The sequence below is a fragment of the Pholis gunnellus genome, assembly GCF_910591455.1.
Source record: "Pholis gunnellus genome assembly, chromosome: 13".
Classification (NCBI taxonomy): Eukaryota; Metazoa; Chordata; class Actinopteri; order Perciformes; family Pholidae; genus Pholis; species Pholis gunnellus.
In genome coordinates this window covers 1,110,594-1,132,465 of record NC_136540.1, presented here as the reverse complement: position 1 = coordinate 1,132,465, position 21,872 = coordinate 1,110,594, and the positions used below count along the sequence as shown (strand labels likewise).

Here is a 21,872-nt window from a genome sequence, read left to right as displayed (position 1 = left end):
GTCAACAAGCCTCTGAACGGTCCAGCGAGCCCCCCCTGTCATGGTCTGGGCCTGGAATAGTTCACAGGACACCCGGTTCCCTGTCACCCACTGGGCTTGGTGAAAGTGGAAGCCCTCCTGCTGAGAAGTGCCTCTCACAGGGATCCAAATAGGTTCAGCAGCTCCCTCGCCCTTGTTGTGATTCAGCTGAAGGGTTCCACCGTACCTAGAGAGGGTTCCCTCCCCCACCTCAGGGTCGCTCAGGCAGCCTCTCAAGATGTGGACCCGCTGAATCCTCCATATTTACAACATGGAGGCCTTGAAGAGGAGCAGGTCGTTAGCATCTTCTGCCAGGTAGAAGTGGTGTAGTACATCTCCTACTCTGTGCAGCAGCTCTCTGGGCTGTTGAAGGCAGGACCTTGAAGGCAGCACAGAAGTCCCTAAAAGATAGAAAATACATTCACAGCTGAAAACATCTCATTTATTTTGTACAACTTCAGGTTAGTTATCTTCATACTGCAAAATATATTAAGACTGAAGTTTTCCATCTATTTGTGTTTTTTGTTGTTTGGACTACGAACACGAAGAGTCAGATTACACCAATAACTGAACAATAAACAAAACTATATCATGTCCAAGTCAATAGAAACCAGTTCTTCATGCCGGTCCCTCCACTGGTATCTGGTCTTCTCAGACCCTCATACATGAGATAAAGGGACCGATCTCACTCTGACTGCAGCATCACCAGATCAGGATCATCCAGTTCTCGTTCATTATGGAGGAAGACGTGGTGCCGGACGACAACACGACTTTCCGAGGCACTTTGCGGGTGTGATCTGCCCTCAGTGCCGGTCTAAAGGACAGGTAGCAGCAGAGTGAGGTGCTTGCTGGACCAGACAATCCACCAGGTAGTGTGAAGACGTGGACGCTCCACACCAGCCGTCGGCATCAGCGTATCCACCGAATGGAGCAGGAGTACCTGCCTGTCTGAGGAGCCCAGTGATGGTTCTCTGGCCGTAGACTCCTGTCTCAGCCAAACACAATGTAGTTTATATACAGAGCTCCTCACGTTAACGTTGATCAGCATTATATAACACACACACACACACACACACACACACACACACACACACACACACACACACACACACACAGACAGACAGGAAAACAAAGTGTTCAGTGCTCACCTTTCATAGCACTTGAAACCATAAGAGACATATATTGTAGTATTTACCCATTTAAAATGCACACTGTTAATGCTGAAACACATACATACAGCAAATAAACACAACGTCACATACGTAACCTAGATGTGCTAACGCTACGTTAGCTAACAACAGACAGAGTTACAACCTGACAATGCTAAACAACAAAACGTAAATAAACTATAAAAACAGTTTAGCCACAAATACAACTGAGAAGCTTTCATTTAGTTCTAGAAACAATGAGCTGTACTTACGTTTGATATGTTTGTCTGTTAGTCCGAAGATAGAGCCGTGATAAAACTGTGTGTAAAGGTTGTTTACTGTAGTCTGTGTGATGCTGGAACGTTTGTCACTCAAAGGGGAAAGCAGGGTCTCCTTACTGGTATGGAAGGTGAGAAACAGCGCCCCCACAATCTCGCTTGTGGCCAGAAATATATGACACCCGTAGTGATAAGAACTACCATAGAGAATAAATGGGAAAAGTTAAGAGATTTAAGGCTTACTATTTTCGGCCCCCGTCCGCGAACCCGCGGAAGGTCTCCGGTTCGAGACCGGGCGGAAACATTGTTTGCTTTTCATCATAGATTTTCAAAAAATACGACTTCCAAGCACTGAAATATGCCAAATTTGTCTCTGATTATATCCTCCACTATAATAATGAGATCGTTAAATAAATATACAGAATCTTAGACCACTGTGAAAAGTAGATTTATTGTTTTGGAAAATAAAATGAAGTCACGTTAGCGGCTTTGAGCAACCAATCTACATCCTGTTTACACCGGCGCCCCCCTAATACAATGGTAGGGGAAACACTGTATTTAATTTAAGTCAATAAATAAATATCATCAGTTTTTCAATATCTTATTCTTTATTCCTGTCCTACAGGTAGCTTTCTTTCTCCAACAGTTATTCATGTTCATATTTATTACATAAATAGATCAAAATGTTGAGAATAGGGTAAAAATAAATCAGAGCGGCAGGTGTAACAGAGTTCATGATTCCACTCTCCATATTACTGTGAATTTAAGTTATTACTAATCAATACCATTTTCATATTATATTCTTCTATATTTCTGTGACTATGTCACTAACACTGTTTTATCATTAGTTTTCCGCTGAGACTCGTGTGAGCCAGAACCAGGTGGAGGTTTAAAACAGTGAGTGGGTTTCTGTACACTCTGACAGAAGCCAATCAAATCTGCTGATGAGATAAACACAGCACTAAGGCATCAGTGTCAACATCCACATGAATATTAAAGTCACCTACAATAATGACGTCATCTCTTTTATAGACTTGATGAGAACTCTGACCTGGGGCCCGGTACACTATAACGAATAGAACTGGCTCTATTGTTTCCCAGGTTGGGAGTGAAAGACTAAGAACCATGAGTTCTGATTTAGTTTAGGTTTAGGGTTAAATAATAGACTTTAGTAGCTACTTAAAAAGTAAAGAGAAGAATTGAGGCGCTCAGGAGAAGAGTTTCTGAGGGGAGAGTAACTCTCTTTGGTCGTGACTTCAGGCTTTGAACCTTTACGACCTTTTAATGTCCAAAGATATACATAAATATATATAATACACACTAAAGGACAGGGAGGAAGCAGAACAGATCATAGGTCCTCTTTAATGCTTCAATCATAATACAATAAAATAATAATACTTCAACTGTAACAGAGTACTTCCACACTGTCGTATTAGTACTTTAACTGTAACAGAGTACTTCCACAATGTCGTATTAGTACTTTAACTGTTGCAGAGTACTTCCACACTGTTGTATTAGTACTTTAACTGTAACAGAGTACTTCTACACTGTCACAGTCACAGTTACACACAGACTGCAGTAGTTCTAGTAGTAGTAGTCAGTAGCTGTACCTGCTGATGTTAACACATCTATCAGAAATAAGAAGAAGACACCGACAGCATTCATCTGATAGGAACAGCTCAGCCCGTCATGGAAACACTCCTTTAATCTGCAATCAGTCAGCAGCTTCTTGTGAAATCAGATAGAATCAGTTTTACACTCATGAAGCCCCCCCACACACTCTATGAATAACTTAGGCCTGAGTTCTACTGTTGCTTTAAGAGACAATGTTGACTCCTCTATTCTGGAGAGAGTCGTCATCAGGCTGTTGGAGAGACAGAACCTCTGCAAACACTGCTGGTAGTACTCACAGTATTAGTACTTTAACTGTAACAGAGTATTTCCACACCGTCGTATTAGTACCTTGACTGTAACAGAGTATTTCCACACTGCCGTACTTGTACTGAAGTAAAGGATGCGAGTACTTCCATCTCTCTCAGGAGAAACTTGATAAAGAGCAACAACAGAGTCAGTTTGAATCAGGAGTTCACTGAATCATCAGAAGTAATAAATCACTAGAAAATATTCAGTGAAGGAGAAACAAACTGACGACACATGATGTAAGATCACCAGAGCAACACACAGGAAGGTGCTGGATGTGCTCACAGAGATATTGATCTGTTGATTGAAGGTCAGATGGACCAATGGGTTCAGAGCTGAACACATCCTGTAGCTTCATGAAGGACTCATGATAACAAAATGACTACAGAGAGACATAATGCAACTACAGAGAGACTCAAACAACCATGAAAGTTAAAGAAAACCACAAACATGTGAAACAACTACAAGAAAATAAGAAACTACTATAATAAGACTCAAACAAACACAGAAGATTCAAAACTATAAAGAGAATGAAACTCCTATATTTCTATTTATCTAGCTCTATAGATCTATAGTTCTATGGTTCTATACTTCCATGAGCCCACATGCTGTACAGGACAATAACTAAACAGATTGGTGTCAGACCAAAGTGAGAACAAGACACCAGAGTGAAAAAGTGTCTGATCCACTGGTCACACTGGAAACATGGTGGACAGAAGAAGCTGATCATGTGACAGAGACTCTTCTCTGTAAAACTAAAGACAGATAAGCCATCAGTAAAGCTCCACCTCTTCCTGTACGCAGATATACACTGAGGACAGCACACACACACTCAGACGGACAGAGAGACGGACAGAGAGACGGACAGAGAGACGGACAGAGAGACGGACAGAGAGACGGACAGAGAGACGGACAGAGAGACGGTCTACCTGGACGTCATGGATCACCTGTTGATGCTGATGCTGTTGTTGTGGAGCTCAGGTAGGACTCTGATTAAGAGAAGATGTGTTTTATTACAATATTACTGTTGTATCTTTAAATCAGAGAACACACACACACATACATACACACACATACACATACAGACATACGCACATACACACATAAGCACATACACACCTACACACACACACAGATACGACAACACACATATGCACACACACGGACACACACACACACACACACATTCACACATATGCAAATACGCACACACGCATATTCGCAAACACACACACATACACACATACACATGCACATACACACATACACACATACACACACACATATGCAAATACGCACACACGCATATTCGCAAACACACACACATACACACATACGCATACACATACACACACGCACATATGCAAATACGTATATTCGCAAACACACAAACACATACGCACACACATACGCACACACACATACGCACATACACACATACACACACACACATACGCACACACACATACGCACACACACGTACACACACATACGCACACACATATACGCACACACACACTTACATACACACGTACGTACGCTCATACACACACACAGACATACACACACACACACACACACACACACACACACATACGCACACACACACACATACATACGCAGTATGCGAGTGAGGTCGTATTGTTGCATCAAATAAAAAAGTTTCATAATAAATGAATAATTCTTGGTGAATAATAATAATAAAGTGATTAATTATTGACTGCATGAACTGTACCAGCCTCCATGTTAAAATAAAAACTCCTCAAAAGTTTCCTCTTAGTTTATAAAACGTGATGTTTCCTCAACGAACACATTCAAGTTAAAATCCAACATGTCAATCAAATCATAAGTTCTTGATTATGTTTGTAGTAAATGAATATTCATGCAGTCAATGTGTACTCAGTAATGATCTCTGTGTGCAGTGTGTTATGCTGTTGGTGGTGGAGTCCTCCATAGATTCAGACTCATGACTAATAGACAGGAAACGATGCAGCATGTGATCAGTGAGGCTGTTTGTAGTCTGATATCAGCCTCACTGGTTCCTGTTCACTCTCCTACAGACGGATCAGAGCAGCATTGAGTTACTGCTAATGCTGACTCAGCATTTACTGCTGCTTCACATTAAAACACCTCAACAAGACAATCACAATGGGGGCTTTTATTGTGAAGCACTCACAGGAAACACAATGTGTTCATCACTGAGTACTGAGAGAGCATCATGACTCGCTGCCTCTGATTGGCTGAACCATTTTAAAGCCTTTTCTTTGCTGCCTGATAATAATCAATATAATATGTTGTTATTGTGTCTTCTTAACTTTGGACATTTCTCTGTTTTTAGCCCCTCCCCTCACGATGCTCTGCCTTCTGAAGGAAGTCCTTGTTAATAACAATTTAAATAAAAATAATGATAAATGTCTTGTTTTGTCGTATTGTCACAAAAGAATATGACCCTTTAATCTCCTCTTCTGTGATTGGCTGAAACAGAAGGAGACGTGTAAACCAGTGGCGGCTGGTCAATAGAGGGCCATGGGGCCTGGCCCCCCCTTGAGCCCCCCCAAAAAAAGAAGAAAAAAAGAATCATGTGCTTTTATTTTGAAGGGCATTTTGTATGCAGCCTGTCTGCTCATCATCTCCGCTTGTGTGCACGTTTCAGAACGCGCAGCTAGTGAGGCCGAGGCGGGTCTATGGAGCAGTTTAGCCAATTGCTGATTAACAATAGAAATGAGTGACGTACAATTTAGCCAATCAGCGTCCTCAAATAGATTCAGCCTGCGCGTTCTCGTCAGGAGAAGTCTCTACAGGCGAGCGCGAGCGCGAGCACTACTCCTCCAAGACCCGTTTGAGAAGTTTGAGGAGAAACTTCAGTTAAAGATCTGATCCCAGATCAGCCTGACCTCACAATCAGACAGCAGACTAGCGGGAAAGAGAAGCAGAACATGAAGCTTCTCTACTAGCTGCACCACACAGGTTTGGCTAGCTGGATGATGTCATGCTAACAACTTATTTATCTTTTTACAACAACGAGGACACATCCAGCAGTTAGGGAGTGAGGGAGGAGGAGGTAAGGAGACATGAGAACACCAGGGTAGGGAGTGAGGGAGGAGGAGGTAAGGAGACATGAGAACACCAGGGTAGGGAGTGAGGGAGGAGGAGGTAAGGAGACATGAGAACACCAGGGTAGGGAGTGAGGGAGGAGGAAACTTCTACATAGTTTCATCAACTTGGTCATGGAAGCATCAACATTTAATAGAGATGGTAAATTAACAGTGAAAACTCATCATAGCTTGTATCTATATGTGTGTGTGTGTGTTTTATATTATCCTGAATATTATTATATGATATATATTATACTGTGTATATATATTACACTGAGTTGCCTGTGAGCGTGACTACAATAAGACGTCCTGACGTGTTGGTCAAAGTGTTATTTTCTGCTTTTTTTCATGTTGGAATAAATGTTAAATATTTAACTGCAAAGTAGTAATGTGTGTTTGATACCTTGATGTTTTTGCATTAAATCATTCTGGGATGTTTGCTGACATTGATTGGATGGCCCTACAACATGTTCCACCAGCCTCCACTGATCTAAACACAGTCTTGTTTTTAAAGCAGGTTCAACTGTCTGAATATTAATGTAACAACATCACAATTAGTTTTTGGTGTAAATTGCAAATACATTTCTATTATATTTACTTAAAACAACAAATATGTGTCTATTTCTCCAGGACTCCAGGCTGAAGGAAATCACACATCAACAGGTAAACAGAGAAAGAAAAGAGAAATAAAGAACCAGTGAAGCAGAACCAGCATTCATGTGTTAGTTTATATTTTATTAATTAAATTCATTTCTTTACTGACGACTCTCTTGTTTCTGTTCAGAAGCTGTCAGGTTGGTGGGAGGAGACAGTCGCTGTGCAGGAACACTGGAGGTGAAACATGAAGGAGACTGGAGACCAGTAGCTGGCTATGAGTGGAGCCTGAAGACAGCAGCTGTTGTCTGTAGAGATCTGGACTGTGGCTCTGCTGTTTCTATCAGATGGAGAGAGGAGTCCTCAATGAGACCTGTGTGGAGGATCAACTCTGACTGTGTTCAGTCTGGATCTGCTCTGAAGGATTGTGTCACATCAGATTCCTTTTCCTACATCCTGGATCTCACCTGCTCAGGTAAGTCCATCAGTGACATCATCAGTGACATCATCTCTGACAGTAATGTCTGCAGGTGGACACACATGCAGCAGCTAGAATGGCAGCAGACTTGTCTGATGAGCTGCTGCCTCAGTAGATCAGGTGCTGAATGCACCAAGATATCTTTACATGTGAAACCTCCATGTCTGCTGCTTCAGGAGTCCTCTGGGCCGACCAGCAACCAGCCTGAAAGGACTCCTCCTTCAGCTCCACAGCTTTCTTATTCACTGGTTCACACCAGCAGCTTCTTTGGTTTCCACCATAACAGGAACTGACCTGTAGCGCAATCTGAAAATCTCCCCCTGACGTCTGTGTCAGTGATATCCGGTTCATCCAAAGACGAGCATTGTGACCAATCAGATGTAGAGATACACTGGAGACTGGGTCCGCCCACTTACTGTCAAAAAGAAAAACTACTCGAGAGCGAACAGGTTAAAGCTTCTCGAGCGACTTTTGCTCACGCGAGAGTGAATTTTGCTCGTGGAGTGATATAAAAGCGCTCGTCAAAGTCAAATACGCGCTCGGCTGTTTGATTTTCGTGTGCTCATGGGTCTCATTTGCTCTCTCGGATTTTGACAGTGATTTGCCTTCATAATGTGCAGTGTTACAGGTTACACTTTATTATTATTATCTTGAAAAGATATGCAGTGCAAAACAGGTTAATTGCAGCCTCAAGAAGCTATTTTTTGCCATTTTGTTACAATGTTGTTAGGGCGGTGAGGCATGAACATGTTTCTGCCTCCACAGTGGGGCTTGACAGAAAACGTTTGAGAACCACTGCCTGAATGTTTCTGAGTAAATGTAATACTGCAGGCTGAACACTGAGCCGTCCTCTTTCTGTACCTTTGTTTACGTCTCCATGCGTCCACTGGTCACCTCGTGTTCAACCAGTGGCGGCTGGTCAATAGAGGGCCATGTGGCCTGGCCCCCCCTTGAGCCCCCAAAAAACAGAAAAAAGAAGAAAAAAAGAATCCTGTGCTCTTATTTTGAAGGGGATTCTGTATGCAGCCTGTCTGCTCATCATCTCCGCTTGTGTGCACGTTTCAGAACGCGAAGCTAGTGAGGCCGAGGCGGGTCTATGGAGCAGTTTAGCCAATTGCTGATTAAAAATAGAAATGAGTGACGTACAATTGAGCCAATCAGCGTCCTCAAATAGATTCAGCCTGCGCGTTCTCGTCAGGAGAAGTCTCTACAGGCGAGCGTGAGCGCGAGCACTACTCCTCCAAGACCCGTTTGAGGAGAAACTTCAGTTAAAGATCTGATCCCAGATCAGCCTGACCTCACAATCAGACAGCAGACTAGCGGGAAAGAGAAGCAGAACATGAAGCTTCTCTACTAGCTGCACCACACAGGTTTGGCTAGCTGGATGATGTCATGCTAACAACTTATTTATCTTTTTACAACAACGAGGACACATCCAGCAGTTAGGGAGTGAGGGAGGAGGAGGTAAGGAGACTTGAGAACACCAGGGTAGGGAGTGAGGGAGGAGGAGGTAAGGAAACATGAGAACACCAGGGTAGGGAGTGAGGGAGGAGGAGGTAAGGAGACATGAGAACACCAGGGTAGGGAGTGAGGGAGGAGGAGGTAAGGAGACATGAGAACACCAGGGTAGGGAGTGAGGGAGGAGGAGGTAAGGAAACATGAGAACACCAGGGTAGGGAGTGAGGGAGGAGGAGGTAAGGAAACATGAGAACACCAGGGTAGGGAGTGAGGGAGGAGGAGGTAAGGAAACATGAGAACACCGGGGTAGGGAGTGAGGGAGGAGGAGGTAAGGAAACATGAGAACACCAGGGTAGGGAGTGAGGGAGGAGGAGGTAAGGAGACATGAGAACACCAGGGTAGGGAGTGAGGGAGGAGGAGGTAAGGAAACATGAGAACACCAGGGTAGGGAGTGAGGGAGGAGGAGGAGGTAAGGAAACATGAGAACACCAGGGTAGGGAGTGAGGGAGGAGGAGGTAAGGAAACATGAGAACACCAGGGTAGGGAGTGAGGGAGGAGGAGGTAAGGAAACATGAGAACACCGGGGTAGGGAGTGAGGGAGGAGGAGGTAAGGAAACATGAGAACACCAGGGTAGGGAGTGAGGGAGGAGGAGGTAAGGAAACATGAGAACACCAGGGTAGGGAGTGAGGGAGGAGGAGGTAAGGAAACATGAGAACACCAGGGTAGGGAGTGAGGGAGGAGGAAACTTCTACATAGTTTCATCAACTTGGTCATGGAGGCATCAACATTTAATAGAGATGGTAAATTAACAGTGAAAACTCATCATAGCTTGTATCTATATGTGTGTGTGTGTGTTTTATATTATACTGAATATTATTATATGATATATATTATACTGTGTATATATATTACACTGAGTTGCCTGTGAGCGTGACTACAATAAGACGTCCTGACGTGTTGGTCAAAGTGTTATTTGCTGCTTTTTTTCATGTTGGAATAAATGTTAAATATTTAACTGTAAAGTAGTAATGTGTGTTTGATACCTTGATGTTTTTGCATTAAATCATTCTGGGATGTTTGCTGACATTGATTGGATGGCCCTACAACATGTTCCACCAGCCGCCACTGTGTTTAACGTCACATTGCAATGACTTGTGGGTAATCCCCTGAGGCAAAGTCTGCATCTAAAGCTGACTCACAGAACGGGTTCATAAAGGACTCAAAGTGTCTGAGAGACTCAAACACTGGATGGTTGACAGTGGGACAGAACTAAACCCTCAGGGACTTCACGGAGCCTCAGTGTGTGAGTCCGTGAGGGTGGAGGTTGGGATTGGGCCTCTGCTGGTCTACAGTTCCAGGCAGATTGGTTCCGCCCTGTTTCTTTTCTGAAGACTCAGATTGTCAGTATATGAATTACTTTACTGCTTTACATGTGATTTTATTTACTAATAATATGTTTCAGTCCTTTATATTGTTTCTATTGACATAAAAGAAACATCCTGTTTGACTTGACGCTGTGTTTTCTCTCTCTTTCATCTTCTATCATCTCTGCAGACTCTGTCAGGCTGGTGGACGGGACGAGTCTGTGCTCAGGCAGACTGGAGGTGAAGTCTAACCAGACTAACCAGACTAACCAGTCTAACCAGTCTAACCAGACTAACCAGTCTAACCAGTCTAACCAGTGGTGGTCCTCAGTGTGTGAAGAGGACTTTGACCAGCAGGATGCAGAGGTGGTCTGTAGGGAGCTTAGCTGTGGGGCTCCTTCAGTCCTCCAGGGGGCGCTCTATGGAGAAGTGGAGGCTCCGATGTGGACCAAAGAGTTCCAGTGTGGAGGCCATGAGTCTGCTCTGCTGGACTGTAGAAGCTCAGGCTCAGATAGAAACACCTGCTCACCTGGTAAAGCTGTTGGACTCACCTGCTCAGGTAGAAGAGGAGCTGCAGCTTTGATCTGGTTCATTTCTGTTCTACTGAAACTCACTTTGTTCTTTACTGACTGTTAAAGAAGCCCAGACCTGTTCTGTAGGCCACTGAGGTGTCGTTCCCTCCGGAATGACCTGGTTGACGCGCTAGCGTGGGGCGTCTAGATTAGCTTTGACATACATATTCACTGACCAGTTTGTTTGATGAGAGCTTGTTTATTTTCCTTTGTTTCCACCGACATAAACACACCAGTTCGGGAAACTGTAACGCATAAAGCGGTCAAAAACCGTTTGCCCTTCCGGGGTCAAACACCTGCCAACACCAGTGAGTTACCAAAATATATAGACAGAGCACAGGACAATAATATAGCGCCACCCAATGTATACCCGGAGAATAACACCACATTTGGCTCCTACACACCGGCCCCTAATTGTTAACCCAGACAGACATAACAATTCAAACAAAATACAACAAAGGAGCCAAACATGTTAAATTATGACCAAGTGCTTTACAGACAAATCAGTTTACACTCTCTGTAGCAAAGAGAGTTTTCTGACTGGCCTTTCAATGATGTTATATTTAGTCTGTAACCTCACAGAGCACAGTAGTCCATTTTTGTCCATAAAACTTTCAGAACCTTGCCAAGTGGACATGAACCACGAGGAGCTGAAGGATGCATGATTACCATAATACCTCCAGCAACCAAACTCTTTTTCCTCTGGTTCCATTTTGCCTCTCTTGGAGCAAGGGTAAGTACCTCTTACCCATCTCTTCCAGAAAGATCTGAGAGGTACTGCATCTGCTTCCATCGTCTTCTACCATACTGGTCATGAGGCTTGAACACTTCAGGTGGCAAAGCTGAGTTACCCATAGGAAGATCTGCCATCTTTTGTTCTGCTCTTCCATTGTGGCGTCTACCAAAACTGCATTCAGCAATGATCTTTTTGACAGCAGAATTGGCCTTGGTGATCCAAAACCTCTTCCTCACCGTGGACAGTGTATGAGTCCGTCCACCATGGCCCAGATTCTGGTGTACATGCTTGAGAATGAGCATAGATCCCTGTTGATCCTTGCCGAGGATGAGTGGATGTTTGGGTTCATCATGCATTGCTCCTCTGCTCAACCTTCCTCCAACTCTCAAGAGTTCGCTGTTCAACGATGCTCCTTGGAACATGGTTCCACCGTCGAACACCACTTGAAGGGATCCCTTCCTCGGATGGTGGAAGCTATGGTGGGGGATGTACCACACCTTCCCTTTTCCACAACGCAGTTCTTGCTGAGGAACTTGTTCGGCGTAGGCCTTACTGATGAGTTTATTCATGTAACCTGCATACTCCTGGTGTAAATGCTTATTGTTAAGAAATCTTTTTCTCAACCCCTGAATCCTTTGTTTAGCCACAGCAAAGTTATTGGGCAGATAGACCTCTTGGTTCCTGAAGGGCAACTTCAAACAATATTTCCCATCCTGAAGTACTGATGAGCGCTCCATGGTTTCCAGAAACTTGAGATCTTCTCTGGACATTTCCTCTTCCTCCGCCTTTTCATTGAATTCGTGATTGTACTGATTGGTCAGCATTTTTTCCAGTTTGCACACAGTTATCCTGTTCACCGTAGCAGAGGAAATCTCTGCCCCTAAAGCACCACTATTTCCATTCAGCGGACCATTAACAACCCACCCTAGCACTGTCCTGATGGCGTACGGGCCATTTTCACGGCTGTTAATGACCTCCCAAGGTTCCAACATCTTGGGAGCATCAGTTCCAATCAACAGGTCCACGCTTGCCTTTATGCTTGGGATGTGTACTTGTGACAAATACGGCCAGTTAGTGAGGTCTTCAGGTGTCACCATGTTGTCAGCAGTGACTGGCATGCTCCTCTGAGTTAGAACATCTGGTAAAGTATAAAATTCATCACTGTCCAGACCAGATATCTCCAAACCACTCAAGGTGTACGCTGGAACAATCGCTTCCTGCCCCATTGTCTGTAGCAAGAAGTTGGTTCTTTTGCCTGTAATATTCAGCTTCTGCATTAGATGTTCTGAGCAGAATGTGGCTGAACTACCAGGATCCAGGAAGGCATACGTTTGAATAATGTGATTTCCCTTTGCAGATTTCACCTTTACAGGGAGAATCGATAGTCCACAACGGTCCTTACCGGCCCCTGTATATCCACATGTCTTCACTGAAGTTGGCTGGTCATTAGGTGGTTCCTTTAACTGTTCCAAAGCTGGTATTTGTCCTTTGATATGAAGCACAGTAGGATGAGTTTTACCACATTCTTTGCAAGACAAGCGCCTTTCGCAGTCCCGGCTCATGTGACCAACACACAAGCATGCAAAGCAAACTCTCTGTTCCTTCAGAAAGTCAAGCTTTTCCTTGTGCTTCATTCCCTTGAACTGCTTGCACTCCTCCAATGAGTGATTATGGGCACAGCACAGGCATCCAGCCTTTTCGGCCTTCCCTGTATCTGCTGTTGGTTCCATAGCTTCCTCAGGCCAGTCCATAGAGGTTACTGCGGTGGCAACAATATTTACCGTCCCTCTGTTGCTGGGTTGGGATTTACACCTGTCGTAAGTCCTTGTCCCAGTAACACCGGTTGATGGGTCCTGTATGTCACCAAACAGAGGGTCAGAAAGAATTCTGACACGACGCTCAATGAATGTGACCAGATCCATAAAGTGAGCTCTGTGGTTAGCCGTCTCTACAATGCCATGAGCTGTGGTCCTCCATTGATCCCTCATTTTGAATGGCAACTTTGCTATGATGGCTCTCATGTGTACAGGCATATCCAGTTCCTGCATGTACTGGAGCTCCTCCATGACATTGCAGCAGCCACGCAAGAATAAAGCATACGCTTGAAGTGCTTTGCCATCCTCAGATTTTATTGTTTGCCATGCCAAAGCCTTTTCCATGTATGCTGCTGCAATTTTATACTGATTTCCAAAATGTTCCTGTAGAAGTCCTTTAGCCACTGCATAGCCACGCTCCGGAGCCATATGCTGGCAGCTGCGCACCAGCTCTCTCGGCTGTCCTCCTGTAAATTGTTCCAAGTAATATAAACAATCTGCTCTTCCTGCCTTTTCCTCTACTCCTTGTTCAAAGGCTTTGATAAAGGCTCTGTACTGGAGAGGGTCCCCATCAAATGTGGGAATTTGTCGTGGTGGCAGAGATGATGAACGCTGCTGGTGCACCAGAGCTGCTGTTATGTCATTTTGCCTGTGCATGATGGCAAGTATGTCTCCAGGTGGATTTAGATTGATTTGATGGTGGTTTGTAGAATGCTTTTCTTCCTCCTTTAACTGGGCCGTCGTCAATTGGTACTGGAACTGATGCGTTCCCAGTATATTCTTATCCTGCTGTTGTTCACTGGGACTGCATTGAGGTTGCGAAGTAACTTTAAACCATTGCTCAATTTCCTTTGGTCGCACATCCGTTGATCGTGGTTTATCAGGTGGTAACGGCCAGTCTGTCAAGTCATTTTGTGTCTTTGCTTTTCCCTCCGGTTTGTATTCCTTTGCCAAAGGGTTTAAGCAGTTGACAGATTCCCTTTTCCTTTTTCCCCGTTCAAAATAGGAAGCCATGCCATCTGAAGGTCCTTGAGAACAACTTTTAAAATCAGAGGCCTGATATACTGCCAACATAGCATTGGAAGCAGCTAGTTTGGCTTCCAAATCAAGCTGCTCTCTTTTCCTCCTCAGCTGTTGCTCCTGCTCCTCCAAAGCATGTATTTCTTTTAAAGCTGATGCGCGAGCGATAAGTGCGGCTCTACTTGCCTCCACCCTTATCCGTGCAGAGGACGTGGTACCGGATTTACCACTTGTATTACTCCTTTGACTTGAGTGTTTACTACCAACATTAGAAACACTGTCATTTGGATTAATACCATCCTCAACATTACCATTTTCATACAGAGTACCTTCATTGAATGAAACCCACAGTTTTGTACCAGCAATACATTCATCATTAGACATCATTTTTTCTTTAAACCATGTTACATGTTTTTCCCTCTCATCACAAGGCAGAAAACCCAACAGAGATTCATGCATGCATTTTGCTTCATCACACACCTTAATCAGTCCTCCAAGAGCATTTGATACCTGTGTTTTATCATCCCCAGACAATAAATATTGTATTGATTTTCTTATGGTGTTTGCTTTATTTAGCTTAGCTTTTCTACTATTTTGCAACGTTTCTAATTTGTTAGCAAGCGCCTTTGCAGTGCGCTTAACTACACGTTTTTGCGTTTCAACACCACCAGACATAGAGCTGGGTTTACCCTCAATTAACACAGCAGTCCCGGTAGTATAGTCCAACACCGCCTCGCGGTTCTCCATGATAGAATGTCAAAATGCAAAGTCTATTGTTCTTGTCCGCACGCTTCGGCAACCAAGCGTTGGGTTTATGTCCAGTTGTGTGTGCACACAATGTAAATGGCTAAAAACAGAGTAGCGCTACGCATACCTCTCTGTGCGTTGGGCGCCGTGCGATGATCCGGTGGTCAGATGCTCCACGGCCGCGTTAGCATTAGCTCCGTAGCTCCGTCCTCCAACCTTGCCAGAGACCCGAACAGCTCCGAGCATCCCTCCTCGTGCTGGATTCCTCTCTGTGCATTGGGCGCCGTGCGATGATCCGGTGGTCCGATGCTTCACGGCCGCGTTAGCGTTAGCTCCGTCCTCCAACCTTGCCAGAGACCCGACCAGCTCCGAGCATCCCTCCTCGTGCTGGATTCCTCTATGGCCGCGTCCCGGACGTGCCGATGTTTTCCAAAACAACGATCCACCTTGAGCCAGGTTTTTGACTAATGTTAAAGAAGCCCAGACCTGTTCTGTAGGCCACTGAGGTGTCGTTCCCTCCGGAATGACCTGGTTGACGCGCTAGCGTGGGGCGTCTAGATTAGCTTTGACATACATATTCACTGACCAGTTTGTTTGATGAGAGCTTGTTTATTTTCCTTTGTTTCCACCGACATAAACACACCAGTTCGGGAAACTGTAACGCATAAAGCGGTCAAAAACCGTTTGCCCTTCCGGGGTCAAACACCTGCCAACACCAGTGAGTTACCAAAATATATAGACAGAGCACAGGACAATAATATAGCGCCACCCAATGTATACCCGGAGAATAACACCACATTTGGCTCCTACACTGACGACTCTCTTGTTTCTGTTCAGAACCTGTCAGGTTGGTGGGAGGAGCCAGTCGCTGTGCAGGAACACTGCAGATGAAACATCAAGGAGACTGGAGACCAGTACGTGATGGCTTTGACTGGATCCTGAAGACAACAGCTGTTGCCTGTAGAGATCTGGACTGTGGCTCTGTTGTTTCTACCAGACGGAGAGAGGAGTCCTCAAAGAGATCTGTGTGGTGGATCGACTCTCAACGTATTCAGTCTGGATCTACTCTGAGAGAGTGTTTAATGCCAGATTCCGTTTTGTACAGCCTGGATCTCACCTGCTCAGGTAAGCCCATCAGTGACATCATCAGTGACATCATCTCTGACAGCAATGTCTCCAGGATGTTCCTTCCTCTGTCACAGTGACAGTCAGTGGGTTTCCACTGGACTGAACTGTAAAGTTATCAGGACAACGACATCCTGAAGTGTAGAGAGGTGGACTTGTTTCTGGAAGCTCCAAACCTCCATAGACACACACACACACACACACACACACACACACACACACACACACACACACACACACACACACACACACACACACACACACACACACACACTGAACATGAAGACAATGGAGTGAGGTCGTATTGTTGCGATCAAATAAAAAAGTTTCATAATAAATGAATAATTCTTGGTGAATAATAATAATAAAGTGATTAATTATTGACTGCATGAACTGTACCAGCCTCCATGTTAAAATAAAAACTCCTCAAAAGTTTCCTCTTAGTTTATAAAACGTGATGTTTCCTCAACGAACACATTCAAGTTAAAATCCAACATGTCAATCAAATCATAAGTTCTTGATTATGTTTGTAGTAAATGAATATTCATGCAGTCAATGTGTACTCAGTAATGATCTCTGTGTGCAGTGTGTTATGCTGTTGGTGGTGGAGTCCTCCATAGATTCAGACTCATGACTAATAGACAGGAAACGATGCAGCATGTGATCAGTGAGGCTGTTTGTAGTCTGATATCAGCCTCACTGGTTCCTGTTCACTCTCCTACAGACGGATCAGAGCAGCATTGAGTTACTGCTAATGCTGACTCAGCATTTACTGCTGCTTCACATTAAAACACCTCAACAAGACAATCACAATGGGGGCTTTTATTGTGAAGCACTCACAGGAAACACAATGTGTTCATCACTGAGTACTGAGAGAGCGTCATGACTCGCTGCCTCTGATTGGCTGAACCATTTTAAAGCCTTTTCTTTGCTGCCTGATAATAATCAATATAATATGTTGTTATTGTGTCTTCTTAACTTTGGACATTTCTCTGTTTTTAGCCCCTCCCCTCACGATGCTCTGCCTTCTGAGGGAAGCCCTTGTTAATAACAATTTAAATTTAAAAAATAATAATTGTTTTGTCGTATTGTCACAAAAGAATATGACCCTTTAATCTCCTCTTCTGTGATTGGCTGAAACAGAAGGAGACGTGTAAACACAGTCTTGTTTTTAAAGCAGGTTCAACTGTCTGAATATTAATGCAACAACATCACAATAAGTTTTTGGTGTAAATTGCAAATACATTTCTATTATATTTACTTAAATCAACAAATATGTGTCTATTTCTCCAGGACTCCAGGCTGAAGGAAATCACACATCAACAGGTAAACAGAGAAAGAAAAGAGAAATAAAGAACCAGTGAAGCAGAACCAGCATTCATGTGTTAGTTTATGTTTTATTAATTAAATTCATTTCTTTACTGACGACTCTCTTGTTTCTGTTCAGAAGCTGTCAGGTTGGTGGGAGGAGACAGTCGCTGTGCAGGAACACTGGAGGTGGAACATGAAGGAGACTGGAGACCAGCAGGTGACCGTTACTGGACCCAGAAGACAGCAGATGTTTTCTGTAGAGATCTGGACTGTGGCTCTGCTGTTTCTACCAGACAGAGAGAGGAGTCCTCATGGAGATCTATGTGGAGGATCAACTCTCACTGTGTTCAGTCTGGATCTGCTCTGAAGGATTGTGTATCATCATCATCTTCCTCTTCCTACATCCTGGATCTCACCTGCTCAGGTAAGCCCATCAGTGACATCATCTATGTGCCAATCTACTTCATGTTGTGGTCCAGTTCCTCCCTCTCTACATCCTGGGAGTCTCTAAAACACTCTCTGAGGTGCTCTGTCCCTTCATGAGCCTTCACCTGTCTCTTCCTTATCCGGTGTACCGTTAGATTCTCATTGTCTGCTTTCAAACGTGACTTGTTGGCACGTTGAACTCTACTGGCTCAGCACCTGGTGCTGCTGAAGTGGAGACATGTTTCTTCATCAACTTCAAGGCACATCTTCTGAGGTGTGGATACTTGTGTTCATCAGTACGTCCCATAACTCTTCATTCATGCAGGTGTTTCCCTTGATTTGATCTCAGTGTGAATGTGCAGTGAGAGAATCTCTTCCTCAGCAGCAAAGCTGTCCAGGTGGAACACTGACACTATTTAGCTCTCAGTAAAGCTCTGCTGATGTTCTCGTGTTGCTCCTCATAGAAGTCAAGCTGCACAATGTCTTTGTCCTGATGTTTCACTTCCGTCTGCATGTGAGGAAAGTTCACAGCGTTAAAGCCTACTTGACAGCAGTTGTGTCTTTTGAACGTGTTTCCTTCACTGATCCTGTTGATGACATGTTCTTCATAGTCCTGCAGCTCTAAACCAGCTTCTTGACCAGTAAAGGGAGATCTGTCACACACACTGAATCCAGGAGCCACTGGTAGTCCTCTAGCTGTGCATCTTCTGCATGGAATGAAAGATTCACAAAGTCTCACTGAATGTCAACACCAATGTTCCTCTGCTCAGCCATCTTACATCAGTGTGCAGCAGCAGGTCTCTGTGTTCAGAGCCCTTCTCCTCCAAGTGAGTCCACAATACCGTTCTCTGTAGAGTCCTGGTCCCAACACAACTCACAGTCTTCAAGGCAACACCCCTCCCTTCTTTCATGTTGAACATCTTCCACCACAACGCTTGCTGGTGAATTCTACATGATGATGAAGGAAGTCGAGGAACGTTCTCTGTGTAGCACAACATGATGAACCCAGCAGCACTGATGCGTCTCTGAGCTTCTGTGCACCGTTTCATAATGACGCTCCAAAGTCTCTGCTTTGGAAAGACCACGCTCACATCGCAGACAAGACAGACGCTGTTCAGATCTCAGTGAACTAAAAAAGAATCCTCCTCCCAGTCTGACTAAATATGTTCAGTTCATGATCTTTAGATATTTGTGTTTTGAGCGAACTTAGCTAGCTGGTTACTGATTATTATTATTATTGTAAATATTATTGACTTATTGTATTATTCAATTTAATCTCTGAATTATTGTTTCATGACATCTTGTTATTTAGTGTCTGGTGTGTTTTGTCTCTCTCTCTTTCATCTTCTATCATCTCTGCAGACTCTGTCAGGCTGGTGGACGGGACTAGTGTGTGCTCAGGCAGACTGGAGGTGAAGTCTAACCAGACTAACCAGACTAACCAGACTAACCAGTCTAACCAGTCTAACCAGTCTAACCAGTCTAACCAGTGGTGGTCCTCAGTGTGTGAAGAGGACTTTGACCAGCAGGATGCAGAGGTGGTCTGTAGGGAGCTTGGCTGTGGGGCTCCTTCAGTCCTCCAGGGGGCGCTCTATGGAGAAGTGGAGGCTCCGATGTGGACCAAAGAGTTCCAGTGTGGAGGCCATGAGTCTGCTCTCCTGGACTGTAGAAGCTCAGGCTCAGATAGAAACACCTGCTCACCTGGTAAAGCTGTTGGACTCACCTGCTCAGGTAGAAGAGGAGCTGCAGCTTTGATCTGGTTCATTTCTGTTCTACTGAAACTCACTTTGTTCTTTACTGACGACTCTCTTGTTTCTGTTCAGAACCTGTCAGGTTGGTGGGAGGAGCCAGTCGCTGTGCAGGAACACTGGAGGTGAAACATGAAGGAGACTGGAGACCAGTACGTGGCTATGACTGGATCCTGAAGACAGCAGCTGTTGCCTGTAGAGATCTGGACTGTGGCTCTGCTGTTTCTATCAGAAAGAGAGAGGAGTCCTCAGAGAGACCTGTGTGGAGGATCTACTCTCACTGTGTTCAGTCTGGATCTGCTCTGAAGGATTGTGTAACATCATATTCCTTTTCCTCTTCCTCCATCCTGGATCTCATCTGCTCAGGTAAGTCCATCAGTGACATCATCTATGACATCACGTCATTATTCAGGGTCCATCTTGTTCAACGGAGGGTAAACATGAACTTTCATCATCTCTCTGTGTTTACAGAGCTGCTGCTTCAGCCAATCATCTCTGTGTCCTCCTCAATGTACGGGGTCTCCGAGGCCCAGCAGCAGGGGGCTCCGGTGCTCAGGCGCTCCACCTTCACCATCTGCTGCTCCATCCAGCCACAGTACCCAGGAGGCTCCTTCCAGCTCACCTTCACCTCCTCCAACTCAGCACACAACTACACCCAGCCAGCTGTCAATCACTCTGCCCACTTCCTGTTTCCTGCTGCAGGGTCCGCCCACCAAGGAAGCTACAGCTGTGTTTATCAGCTCTATGTTTTTAATCACACCTTCTCCTCTGAGAGCCGTCTGCTCTCCATCACTGTCTTAGGTAAGCTGACTGTTTACATGCAGGTTTGAAGATGATTGGTCCAAACTGACTGAAGGTGATCAGCTGACCACAGAGTCCATGTTGTTGTTTCTGGAATGACTCTGTGACTCCTGTCATTGTGTTACACATGTCATAGAGTAACCAAACCTAAACACAGTCTATCAAAGGCAACAGCTAACAATCTACTGTAGCACAGAGCAGGTCTGGTTACCAGGATAACTCTGGTTCTCTGAGAACTGAAGCCCCTTCTGAGGTGACCAATCACAAAGCTCCACTGCCACCACATCAGTCGTAACACCTCTTAGCCCCCAACTCACCATTTTCAAGTGTAGTTCCTCCACCAATCAGAAGCAAGAAGGGCGGTGTGCTCCGATCCCTCACTCAGAGAACCAGGGTTATCCTGGAGACCAAACGCTGAGACAGCCGTTAACGATGGCGATTACGCTTTCAATCGACTCTTCACTAAGTCCCGCCCCTCTAGCGCTGACTGGCCAATCACAGCGTAGCACGGTCCAGCTCTGACCCGGAGCTCTGGTGATGAAAACAGGACGTAGGTGATGACATCATTGTAACATGAAACCAAAAGTAACCAGATCAAATGTAACAATGTAACAAAAACACAACGCTTCGTTCTGACTGGCTCTAAAACTGAACATTTACCGCTGAAGACTTTAAACTCTGTCTGAAAAGTGACACCGTCTCTTTAGACCCTCGAGTTCATGGAAACAGTTTTTAACTGAAGTCACTTGTTGCTTCCTGTTTCTACCATCATGTTGGTCTCTTTTAACTACGAACACGATTGTTCCAGGCAGCGACATCTGCTACTGAACAGAGAAGCCAGAGCTTCATGTGTTAAAGCTGCATTCTCTCTAGTGTCCACCAGGGGGCGACTCCTCTGGTTGTATAGAAGTCTATGAGAAAATGACTCTACTTCTCTCTTGATTTATTACCTCAGTAAACATTGTAAACATGAGTTTATGGTCTCAATCTCTAGATTCAAGTCTTCTTCAATACAGCATGATGTTCATTTAGTAAATGATGGTCCATTTAGAGTCACACAGACCATAAAGCAGGGGATGCTTTAGGGGCGGGGCTACACAGTGATTGACAGGTCTCTACGTCACTCCTCCTCAGTCCAGATATGGTCACTTCCTGCTCACTGGTTGTAAATAAAACAAGATGGCGACGGCCACAGTCCACAAACCAATGAGTGACGTC

At 44.6% G+C, this 21,872-nt stretch overlaps 1 protein-coding gene across 1 annotated transcript; it reads left to right on the top strand.

Moving 5' to 3' along the window:
- Nucleotides 1–4,302: 4,302 nt before the first annotated feature.
- On the top strand, nt 4,303–20,737 carry LOC306705150 (scavenger receptor cysteine-rich type 1 protein M130-like; the record flags this gene model as incomplete). The annotated part of the gene is made up of 11 exons (XM_079171850.1): nt 4,303–4,345; nt 7,244–7,359; nt 7,459–7,528; nt 10,545–10,606; nt 10,682–10,906; nt 11,688–11,700; nt 19,468–19,529; nt 19,605–19,836; nt 19,929–20,005; nt 20,090–20,219; nt 20,325–20,737. 11 exons carry the CDS (start codon nt 4,303–4,305, stop codon nt 20,681–20,683), a joined length of 1,389 nt encoding a protein of 462 aa, XP_079027976.1. The 3' UTR covers nt 20,684–20,737.
- Nucleotides 20,738–21,872: the final 1,135 nt, after the last annotated feature.